This window comes from Megalops cyprinoides, chromosome 7, assembly GCF_013368585.1.
Source record: "Megalops cyprinoides isolate fMegCyp1 chromosome 7, fMegCyp1.pri, whole genome shotgun sequence".
NCBI lineage: Eukaryota > Metazoa > Chordata > Actinopteri > Elopiformes > Megalopidae > Megalops > Megalops cyprinoides.
In genome coordinates, this window is record NC_050589.1 from 14,958,710 (window position 1) to 14,971,277 (window position 12,568).

The window sequence follows — 12,568 nt, forward strand, 5'->3', positions numbered from 1 at the left end:
CACTGAGGCCTGGTTTCTGAAAACAAAATCACTGCCATTTTACTGTGCTCTCTCAGACATTTCACAAATGAAAACATACCCCTAACATGACCTTATTGAAGGTGTGTGTCATTGGGGGCAAGCAATTATTTCCATTAAGAGGCCCCTAATGTTGTTCTCTGAAAAATGATCAATATCTCACCTTCCCATTATCATTTAGCGTATGTATCCAAATGAAGTCTGCCATTCGTTTTAAGCTCTCTATGAAGAAAGAGCACTGTATAAAGCACTTGGCTGGATTTACCAAGCACACAGTAGGTTGATGATCCTTACAATGGTTTTCAAAATACTCTTTTTATGTTCAACCACTTTCCCTAGGTTTGTGTTCACAAAATCACTTTCAGGTACTCTGCAAATCCGTGCCAAAAGTCAATACATGGTTCAACATTCACAGTTGCCCAATTACCCAGGTCAACTAAAAACAAAGGCTAAGTCAAACTGGCCAATGACTTGCCTAATCAAGTAAGAGATGATTCAGAGCAAATCCATTTCAGTTTTCAAACTCTCCGGTCTCTGTGTGTTGTCAGGCAAGCATATCAGCAGTTGAGTGTGCTAGCATGCATCAAGTCAAAGTAAATCTGAGAGACAATGGAGTGCAGAGCAGTGACAAATGTCTAACTGCTTTTTAAAGAAAATAATTTAATCACATCATTTTGAGTTGAGTTTGTACAATTACAGAAACGAGAAACTAGGAACACCTGACAATGACCCGGACAGACTCAATGGTTTTCTGCCCGGGGAGAAAACATGGCAAAGAAAACACAATGATGATCAAATTTAGTCATTTTATGAGCTGTACATGAATGTTAAATTATGTCAAATCTGTTCAAGTAGAAGTTTAGTTTGGGCGGGCAGATTTCTGACTCACTGCATCAGAAAACCCTGATGTTGAACCCTGCATTATATCAAGATTTGTCACTAGTTGGACTTCAAGCACACAAGACTCATTTGCTCAACAGAGGGCCAACACTTAATTTAATCAGTTACTTTTGTCATGGACGTATGTGTAGCCCATCTTAGAATATGAGTTTAAAGCTAATTATATGGTTCCTGTATTTACAGGCACAAGCTGCACATTACTATTAAGCTTACTTCTCATGGTCGACAGCTCCCTACAGAAATGATCCCTGACAACGCCCAACAGGACCCAAAGCAGAGTGGCACAGATTGAGAGTTTGAGATTGAGGGCGACAGACAAGGGCGACACGGATCAGAATTTGACATGGTCTGTGTTCTGTAAACACCGTGACAATATTGTTTTGTTGTTTTGCTTGTTTTAAGCTGACATGCCAATAAATCTCATCTTGATTACATCTGAGAGAGAGCAAGAGAGGGAGACACACACACACAAACACACATACTGAACCAGAAGACAGTGCCAAAACAATAAGATCCAAATTTAAAAGAACTGATAATGAAACAAATGAAATGATTCGAGACTCAAACTAAACCTACTAGAATACTATCAGGTCCTGAAAGGGGACCACATGAGGGCACAATGCCGCATCAGTGTAATCACAGAGAGGTACAATAAGGATATAAAGGCTGCACAGCCTCACGCAGGCCGCCATAAAAAGGGCTTGCTGGGGCAGGAAAACACATCACAGCCCGCATGCAGAGAGGAGCAGAAATGAAATCTTTTACCTGGTATTCTGCTCTAAATTTTACCAGATAAGGGACCCATACTTGGCGCAACACGTGATGTGCTTTTACACCACTGCCAGACCATTGAGAGGCTGTGGATCCTGCTAGGAGAACATGGCAGCACTATCAGTACAATAAAAGGACAATAAAACTGAAAAACTTTAAAACTGAAAGGTTTATATAAAGTCTTCTTCAGAGGTTGTGTGGATATACATTTTGGAGAGGGGACTGATATTGCTCTTAAGATCTGCTTTTTGCTTTACTTAATTTCTTTTATCATTTATTTGTATATATTGTGTATTTTTTCAATATTTCTATGCTTTGTTCCTACTCAGTTATACTAGTGTTTTATTCTGTAAGAGTGAGGGCAGGGATGGAATGAAGACGATCTTAAACAGCATGTTCATGACCTATAGTGGTTAAGTAACTCGATAACTCCTGTTACACTTATAACTGCAGGCTGAACCCTTGAATCCTTGGTAAAGAGTGAGATACATGGATACGGAGAGAATATGGAGTTTATAGGGGCAGGGATGTTGAAGGTAAATTGGACAACTGTTTGAAACCGACCTTCACTAATCGGGCGTCCCTTTTTCTTAGTTCACACACTAAGTCTCACATGGACACAGTGGCACTTTAGAGAGTGAACATTAGAGAGTGTACCAAATGCAGTCACCCAACCTAACCAACACAAAGAGGACTTCTATTTTCCATGCCACTTTGAAAATGGAAAGATATTCCGGCTTCAGCAGGATGGCAGGCACACAGCGCTGGGCATCTGATGGGCTGCAATGTTCATGACGCTGCTTCATAATGTAGCAGCAATGCATAATGTTGTGTCATCAATCCCGAAGGCAGGGCTGTTTTGACAACATGATGCATCGGTCTGGTTTGTTCCTTCATCAAATTAAATTCAGTCCATTCTCTCTGGGTACAAGGATGTCAATGAAATGACCTCTATCATTTTTCCGTCTTGTCTTCTCACTACGAATTGACGGGCTGAAAATGGGGCTTGTGAAAAATTATTGGCACACCATTCTGAAGCAATCAGTATCCCAATTAGGCGAGTGAATTTATACTGCACACTGGCTTGATCAATTATCACAGTCACAAGCTGAGGTTAAAAAAAGGAAAAAAAAGACAAGACAGCTGAGAGTTTTTTTTTTCTTTCCAAACTGAACGTGCAATACAATTCATGTAAGTGTGCTAATTACTTGGTTATTTGTAGACACCATGTGGATGAATCACCAGAGGGAAATGTTAATCAATTTGTATTTTGTGTCAGCAGAGTGCCCATTATTTAAAGATGCATTAAAATATCAGTTTAGAGTTTCTTCAGGGGAAACATTTCTACTCAAACAAAGCCATTTCATTTTGGCTGACCTTACAAAAAAAACCCGTAGCTGCAACAGATGGAGCTGTACCTTGCAATGAGTCTCTCTGTTTGAATCTGGCAAAAGATGAGCAAGTGTGTGTGTGTGTGTGTGTGTTAGAGAGAGAGAGAGAACATGAGCATGTGTGTTCACAAATATAAGGCCTCTGGACAAATACAGCACCTGGTGTGTGTGTGTGCGTGCACATGTGTTTGAGCCTGTGTGTTCAAAAAAAAGACCTCTGGATGAATGCAATGCCCAGGGTGATGGGCTGTGGGGAACTAGATCATGGCTACGCATATGAGGAAAAAGTGACGCGCAGCTGTGGGTTCTGCAGAGCTTACACTAGTCCAGAATAAAACTGGGTCACGTTCCATTCACAGCTCCTTTCAACTCGCTCCCAGCATCGGTCTGAACTTGTATCCTTCTACAACACTCTTCCAGATTCTCTGGTTACTGAAGTCAATGGAATTAAAGCAACAAGCACACATGACACGTTAACTTCACAAAACGTTAAAGAAGTCTGCTCTATAACTGTAACCTCTGGTAAAATACAGGTTGAACAATCTTGTAACCTAGTAAATGTTGGTAACATACACTTCATGCTGAAATTGTTAGCATTTATCTGCAGTACTGAAATTGCAGTATTTCAATGATTAAAAAGCTGGAGTACTTTCCCCTTTGTGAACTGTTCTCTGATAGCTCAGACACAAACAGCATTGCAGATACTATACATTCCGGTCTGATAAAAAAGCACGTCTGTTTTCCCGAAGGAAATTATTCTTCAGTGGAGAAAACACTATTGCTGAGAGACAAATCTGCATCACTGAATTACTACTGAAGCCTTGAGCTGCTGGCATGCCAGATGTGTCTTCATTTGAAGGAGGATGGTTGGGGGGCTTATGAAAGACTACACCCAGCTCTTTATCATGGAGGCAAAGCTTGTATGCTAACATGAAAACTGAGCCTGCATGAGTGATAAGCAGCCTCTCGAAGCAGAGACAAAATCTTCACTATCTCACACAGGTTTCAAATAGCACATACTATACACCAGAATCTACTTCCTGTCATTCATAAATGACACATTAATACGCTGGAAAAAAGAGATATGTTAACGATTATAACTTAACCGAACAGACTCTTGAGGGCTGGTAATGGTCATAAAAGCAGTTTCCAACTCCACTTCGACCGCAGTCATGGCGAGGTGTACACGCTTAAACTTACTATGCAGCGGAGTCGTTGAGCTGGTACTCCCGGGAGCGTGTGAAGCAGCCCTGCACCCCGCTGTCGGCCCATAGCCGGCGAATCACGTTGGACAGGTCGTCTGGCAACACGCCCTGCTCCTCTGCGGCGGCGGACAGGGCGAACAGCTGGCGGGCATCGTCCTGCAGCGGGGCGACATGAGATGAAATAGCTCAGGGTTGGAGGGCCAGAAACAGGATGTTGTGGTAGGGAGGACTACCGCCACCAGAGGAAAGGAGATAAGGGACATTAAAATCCTAGAGTCTGATGTCCTGGGTTATGTGGCACTGTAGATATTACAAATTCAATAGGACATTGGGGTAAGACCTCTGTATGACATCAATGAAAAGTCTAGCAGGTAAAAGTGGTCTTAGAGCAAATTACAGTCAACACCCCATGGCAAGAGAAATGACTGATGACTGTGGGCAAGCTTTGTGGAATAGCTATAAAGGAAATGGAATAAAAGCAGAAGAACCACAAATTCAAATCCTTGGGGTCATATAGGCTTTGTGCCCTTCTAGAAGATTAATATCCGGCCAACAATTTATCATGTGTGCTATATGTAATGGAACCTGAGTTACCTTGGAGAAATGTATCTGCTGAGAAAATGAGTACAATATAAGACAGTACAATCTGATGCTGATATTTCCTGGTGATGTTTCTGCCGCTGTCCTCGGTATCCAACGTTTACAGAGCCAGAGACGGCTGGGGTCTTTAGAGTTATTCCCAGCGACAACGTGAACAGCAGGTCTTAGACATAATTACAGCCGGGCTGCGATGTCGAGCCGGGCTTCAGCGCTTTTGATAAAAGAGCCTGCAGGCTCTCCCTGGTGATGTTGCCTGTGGTGTCAGGAAAACTGCTCCCGTCAGCTTAATGTGTTGCCTGTGCAGGCTTCTCCTGACCCGGGCTACCGCCTCTCTGTCAAGCCCTGGAGCTTTCAAAACTTCCGGGAAAACCAGCTGATCTGGGTGCAGTGAAAGCGTGCTCTCTCCTCCTGAGACTCTTGCTTGTGAGGTGAGAAAGGATCCAACAGAAGCCCGCGCATCTGAAGTTCCTGAGGAGGCAGGTGCACAGACCAGAACTGAGCAGGTAAGGAAGTAAATCGACTAGATAAACAGCGTTTTGGGAAGCCACATCTCAGAAGTAGGCCATTCAGCGTAGAAAAGCATCATGAATACTTCAAAGGAATTACTGGCAGGTCGGTCTGTAATTAACTGGGAAAAGTAAAGATGTGGGGAAGGCTGGCTCAGGCCAGGGTGCGAGGCGTGGGGACTGGCACCTGGGGGCACTTGAAAGCCCTTCTGCTCGCCCACAGCTGTGCTGGGTATAGGGTGTGGGCGGAGTGGTCACAGCCTCTAAAACATCTGCTCGGTCTGTTTGCAGCCCAACTGGTTAAGCCCTCCTTGGGCTTTGCAGTCAGACTTGACAGGCTTGAACATGGATGAGATTTGTACAAACTGACTAGGGGGTATTTCCAGTTAGCATGGACTTATGAATCAACTCCTGCGAGAGAGAGGATTATGACCCTGTGGAGTTGGAGGGATGGTAGTCGCTGGAATAAGACAGTGTCTGTTTCAAGGCCAGGAGGTTAATAATGATGGTTACAGCCACTCAAAACTACAAACCTACTGTGCCACTGTCTAAAAAAAGGTATTTTCATCATTTCCCTGTAATTGCATTGTGGGAAATTCATTATGTACTGCTCCTCACAACTGTAACATTGTAAGCCTGTTTATTACAATCTTTTTTTCTGAACCGTAATAATATTGTAAGCCTGATATTTCTGATGTGGGGTTTTTATCTGATGGCAGCAGCTTAGGCAGTGTGTCTGGACAATGTTAGCAACAGAAATCTGAGATGTTGTTCCTGGGTGATGTCCCAACAGCTGTGTAAAATGGCCCCAAGTTACATAAAAGGGCGTTGACGTGGGAAAGCAACCAAGGAGAACAACAGGTAGCCAGAGGTGCTCAGTTACATTACATGCCCTTCTGTCCATATGTGTAGGCACTGCGAATGTTTCACAGGCACTGCATGTTCTCCAGAATTGCCTTCCTGTTTCCCTGATCTCACAATGACTCCCAATGACTTCCTCTTTCAGAGGGCTGACACGGTGCAGCCTTGGTCATCAGTACCCCCATAAAACAACCTGCAAAGACAGAGGAGTAAACATACCCTCCGAGTCTAAGGAGACCAGAGGAACTGCAGCAAAGAGACCACTCTGACTGCAGCAGGTAGGAAACAAGGGAGAGGACAGCTGTGTCTCCAGCAGCTGAGAAAAAGATTCGATCTGGAGGCAGCTGCTACTAACAGAGATGAGTGGGAGAGGAAAAGGGACTGAAAAGAGAAGGAAGTGTGAATAGAGGCATGGCAGGCAGAGAGGCAGACACAGCTGCATCACAGCCGAGGCGCTGTGGCATGCCCCTCCACTCCCAGAGCCCCTGTTGCAGGACGTGGACTGCAGTGGACACGAGATGGGGGGCGGCGTGGGAATCGTCCATCAGGATAGACCCCCTCACCCCCCCACCCCCCACCCACTATCGCTACCTTGCCTCAGAAGGCACCAATCAACTGGTCACAGACAAAACAGGAACCTTTGCCTGGCAGAACGGTCAAACCGTTTATAAATGACTTATCCTGCCATTGTTCATGTTTGTGAAGGTGCAAATATCTATCTGTACCGGTGATATAATGTCTATGCCTGTCCTCTTGTTTGTGAATAGAATGGAACACAAAAAAGAACAGGCACAGTGTGCAGGAAGAGGGCAGGGTTCCACCTGCTCTAGCGCTGACTGCCGGCGGTACAGCGATGACTCACAGACTGCACAGGCATACATGCTTCCCTGTGGCGTCTGCTGTTTCTGCACTGACTTCGATTCAGTGAGCAGAATGAAATGAAACCCTGGGTTGTGCTGGCTGCACATACCAAGTACACATCAAGCAGATGGCTCTTAAAAGCCGTATTGACAAATGCTTGATGTGGCCAACGGAACGCTTCCATGGGTTTTTTTTTCTAGGTTCTCTCAAAGCAAAATACAGCAGAAAGCCACATTTGTGTCTCTCTTTTAACAGCCAAACATCGAGTGAACTGAGCATGACTATAGCCTTCGTCACAGATCGCACGTACACTGATTTAGAGGCCAGTGGAGCGTACAGTTTGCTGCCTTTCAGTGGAAGCGCTATTGATAGATGTAGAGCAATAATAAGTCCCGTTATAATAAGCTTTGATTTCTACCTCCCGAGGTGCCTTAGAAAAACACTCAAGCCTCATGCTACAAATAAGGGTTCAGCTGCTTGGTATTAACACTGTTGACCCTGAACTGGATCAGTGCTGTAAGCCTCAAAAAGACTTCACAGGCTGAATAAACATGGCTTCCATAAATCTAGGGCTTGCTCCCAAGACAAGGCGTTGCAAGGCTTAAACACTTTCATACACTGAACATCTGCTGTGTGTGTGTGTGTGTGTGTGTGTGTGTGTGTGTGTGTGTGTGTGTAAGTGAAAGAGAGGGAGGGAAAGGAAGAGAGAGAAGGAAAAGGCAGAGAGAGGGTGAGAGAGAAAGAGTAGGAGGGTACGGAGCTAAACTGGAGAGAGGCATTACTGTGAACATTAGCGAACATTAGGAAGCAGTAGGATTGTATTTTTGTCTGTGGTTAGTCATCCTCAAGTGTAGACGCACACACTGTGTTAAGCCTCCAGATATGAGAAATGAAGATGATTCTGCAATGAAAATTAGAGCTGAGGATGCCTTTTTTGGGCATCAGAAGTGATTGCATTTCCATTAGAAATTAATGTGAGTTCCTGCAACCACTGCAGAAATTCACAGAGGAGTCTATCAGTGAAATCTGTCTCGCCAGCAACATTGAATAAACTACTTCTGACAAACGATGAAGTGCATTTCCTTTTATGCATATTTTATGTTTCTTGTTTCATTTTAGCTTATGTTAGAATGCTTTATAATGGACTTTCCTGTATTTGTATTCTTAATAAGGCTTTTTGTGTTCATGGCAACAAATGAAATTCATATTCTCTTTTTTTTGCAGGCCAGGCAGATAAAACCCTCATGTTTCTGCATATGTAAGTTATGGCTTAAGCTGAGGTTAGAAAGTGAGATCTGGCTTGGTGATTTCGAATTTCACCTTGACACTTGCTCTTTATATCGGCTGCTTTGGAACCTCGGAGAGTCCCTTTGGATGAAAGAGGGCCGCTATCGGTCGCTCAGAAAAGTCGATTGTTACCCGATCCCCCGATGCAGCTTCCTGAAGTGCATGCTGGGGGAGTGGAGGGGTCTCATCTGCCAGCCTCATCGATAACACGACCCCCGATCAATAACAGCCTCGCAATGCACCTCGAGCTTGAGCTCACACAACAGCGAAGGGGTAGATCCTGCAACCCTAGCCCCCAAACCCCGGCCCTCATCAGAGATGGATGAGCCTCTACTGACCCGAGAGGACCATTTCCAGCTGTTCTAAAACACAGTCTCATACTGTATTATTACACAGATGGTGATTAAAAAAATAAAACAACTTCCAACCGTTTTCAATACCATTCCCTACGTGCTCGTATGCTTTGAAAGACAAAAAAGGAACTGCCAAGAACTCAATTTGGTAATAACCGTGTTATCACAAGAGCGCCGCAGGTGATTAATACTGAAAAGTGCGATTACTCAAAGGGAACCACTTTAACACTTCTGACTTGTCATGTGGTGGTCGCGGTCATTGCCGCCAGCTCGAGGCAGAGCTGAAAGGGAAAGCAGAGGAGCTGTGGGGCTCGCTCTGTCCGAGCTGCGCTCCCCGGGAAACTGCAGCCCCAGGTGGCGCATGCAAAGCAGCGGAAAGAGCCGCTTCGCACTCGGGCACTGAAGAGGACCCTTTCAGAGGCGCCCGTTGTCTCTCTTGGAACCCTTCGTCCTGTGGTAATTATCCCTTGGCTCTGGCACCCTGACGGGCGTATTCAGAGCGCATTGGAGCATGTGGTGACGCCCCCCACCCCCCCACACCCCCACACCCCATCGCGCAAAGCGGCAGCTGCTGCGGACAGATCACCCCAACCCCTCGCTCGGCTACCAGGATGAGAACATATGACGTACCGGGCACAGACGGTTGAGTATGCGTGTCACATCATCACATCTCAAATGCAATTTAAAAAAAGAATGAGAGGGTTCCATGAGGGCATTGCTCCTGCCCTGCCATTTTAGAGGGCCCAGACTGAGACAGGAGTAACTACATGGCTTATTATCTTATCCAGGACCACTGATTTTCAAAGGCTGGAACAAACGCGTGTTATTGATCAAATGCTGTTTGCAATAAAATGTCATGTTGTCTTGTCTGAGCCGAAGGTTACCAAACATATCATTACATCCTATGGACAAAGTGATGTTTAAAGATGGATGTATGTTATACCAGATAGGAATCTATTGGTATAACCAAAATATATTCAGTGTTGGCATGTGTTTAATCGTATACATATATTGTAGCAGTAAACATGCATGTCACAAATACATTCTACAGTATAGACATAAAATCACACGCATAAGAGCACCACCCACAGTTACATTTGTAATCAGGACCACAGTATGACATTAAAATGCAATGAAAAATACATGTGTACACAGTTACGCATGAGGGAATTCATGCCTAGTAGACTGGAATCACAAACTAAATCTGATCTATGGTGCATAAAATCATCAAGCGCTATCTAACCGTGCCATTGCCCCCTAGTGGCAGACACCAGTCCCCAGACGCCCCCAGGTACGCACCGCTCTGGCAGGCTCTCCATAGTCGATCTTCAGGTTGGCCATGGCTTTGATGATGGCCATGATTGACTGGATGGTGTTGCTGTACACCACGGCGCGGTACTGCTTGCATTCATCCTCCGAGTAGCCATCTTCATGGATTATCCTGGGAAAAGGGAACACACCCGCCTGAATACCCAGAATCCACCCTTACAGAGGGCGTGTACTGACCACCCGGCCTTTGGCTAATCTTATCAGTCTGTCTGTTATGACCAGGAGAAGAAGCAGGTTTAAGATAAGCGCTAAGGTTATTTAACTGAAACTATTATAACCAAAGTACCTATTAGACACTTATTTGATTAATAATAACCACTTGAAGTGTGCCAACAGAAAGCACCTGTGGTTAAGACTCCCCAGACACAAAAAAACTTAGGGAACGGGAGTGGCGTCACTATGCTTCCACTGTACAGTGCATAAGTGTGTATAAACAGTTCATTAATCACAGACTGTTTATCTAATTTTGTATTCAACTGCACTGTAGGTCTCCCAGGATAAGGCTGTTGCTTAATAACAACAATATTAATAATAAAAAACTGGCATAAAACTGGTACTTAAATATTCTCAACAGCAACAGCACAATCCTCTGATAAGGCAAAGGGTGTGTAAACAATGCCCTGTGCTCCCATGGCCTCTCAGTGGCTCAACTGTGGCCCAGGTTGGCACCCAGTCTGAAGGTTATTGTTCTCTTCTGCATGAGGACCTGTGTGGAACATTCAGGCCCTTGGGGGCAGAACGCTAGCTGATATGCGCAGGGCAGCTGGCACCACAGCACCCCCGGCAACTCAAGGTCAGGTGCAGTTGGTTATAGCAGCGCCAAAAGGCTGCACTCACACAGGCGCACTAAGTTCAGAGGGCTGTCCAGCTTCATGTGACATATACAGTCTGATATCCGTGAGAGGGCGGCAGTGTAGCACAATGGCGAGGAGCAGGGCTTGTTACCGAAAGGTTGCTGGCTTGATTCCCTGCTGGGACACTGCTGGTGTACACTTGGGCACGGTACTTAACCCACAATTGCCTCAGTAAATATCGAGCTGTATAAATGGGTAACATGTAAAACATGTACCAATAATGTAATGTACTGTAATGTGAGGCTGAGACAGGGTGGCTGCAAAAGAAGGAGAATGGATACACCGGCTCTGGGGGGAGACACTGTAGAGTGAGGGGGATCCTTTTAGCACCATGGAGACATGACTGAGGGCCCTCTGTCTGGGCGCCTGGTCAGAGGAACTGTGGGAGCAGCAGCTTAGCGTCTGGGAGGGGGGGGAGGCTGACAGGGGGAGGGTACATCTGCCCTCTTGCGTGGGCCAACATCGGACAGCTTCGCGGGTCTTAGCAAATGCGGGAGAGGAATGCAGAGGATGGTGCGGCTTTGCCCCAAGAGCCTGGCAGCTGGTACACTCGCCAACTTTCACAGAAGCTTCCGGAAAACCGTTATAGGGGCGCAAGTTCCCCTGCCATGTGTCTGACACAGTTCCTGATACAGCCCTTATGCTTGGGCTCTGCGGTTGATGGAGGGGCTGCAGCCGGTGGTCGATCTGTGCGGGGCTCTGTGCTCATCCAAACTTCACAGGAATGCAAGACGGGCAGATGGGAGAAAACAGACGCGGGCGAAAGGATACAGTAACGGGACAAGCACATGGAATTTTAATCACACATTTGCTTCATGCACCACTGGTTATTGGCAGTGCTTCTTGCAGATTTTTGTTAAACAAAAAAAGAAACTCAAACCTCTGAATGCAGACCATCATTTCCATAATGCAATGTCCTACGTGATGTTCAGTCCACTTTATCTCTCATAACCATCACATGATGAAAAGCTGGCATAAAGAATTGGCACAAACATTACATCTAGATGTATTTTGCTTTCTCTAAGGCATATTGATTCTCTCACGTTATGTGACTACAGTGCAGATCTGTGAGTTTTATATCCTGGGCTTGTAGCTTCCTCTGCCCACTGATGAAAAATAGATTGAAAGCATGGCTCACCCTGAGGCATGTTGATAATTAAGCTACTGAGGGTGCGTGTGTGTGTCTGTGTGTGTGTATGTGTGTGTGCGTGTTTCTGTGAGAGGACAAGGTTGACAGGGCCTCAGACAACATTACCAACACTTCAGGCAAAATTCTCACGAACACAGCCATTGAAAAGGACAGTTTGCTCTACTGCCTCAAGGACAATCAAACCTAGATCTAAAAGCCAGAGAATCAAGGATATTGAGGAAATATTCATGTAGCTCCTGGTAGGGTAAATCTGATAATTAATCACATCAGAAACAGCAATATTTGAAGCAACAGACAAAGTAAAAAAACAAAAAACAAAACAACAACATCTGGTCCCATTGGATGCAAAATTTGAGGATGAGAAATTTCCAGCACTGATTCCAACTGAGCAGCAAGGTGACATCTTACCTGCAGGAGGCAGTGATCCAAAGAGCGTAGGATCAACTAATTTAATGGTTGAGGAAACTAAATTTACTTCCTGT

The 12,568-nt window shown here is 45.1% G+C and overlaps 1 protein-coding gene across 1 annotated transcript in view; it reads right to left on the minus strand.

The window, feature by feature from the left end:
• gnai2b (guanine nucleotide binding protein (G protein), alpha inhibiting activity polypeptide 2b) overlaps positions 1-12,568 on the minus strand; it is an 87,950-nt gene that overhangs the window by 13,701 nt on the left and 61,681 nt on the right. The window contains exons 3-4 of the mRNA XM_036532575.1: positions 10,053-10,194; positions 4,281-4,441 (exon numbers count right to left, since the gene is read on the minus strand). Coding sequence (XP_036388468.1) covers positions 4,281-4,441; positions 10,053-10,194 — 303 coding nt within the window. The remainder of the gene's footprint in view (positions 1-4,280; positions 4,442-10,052; positions 10,195-12,568) is intronic.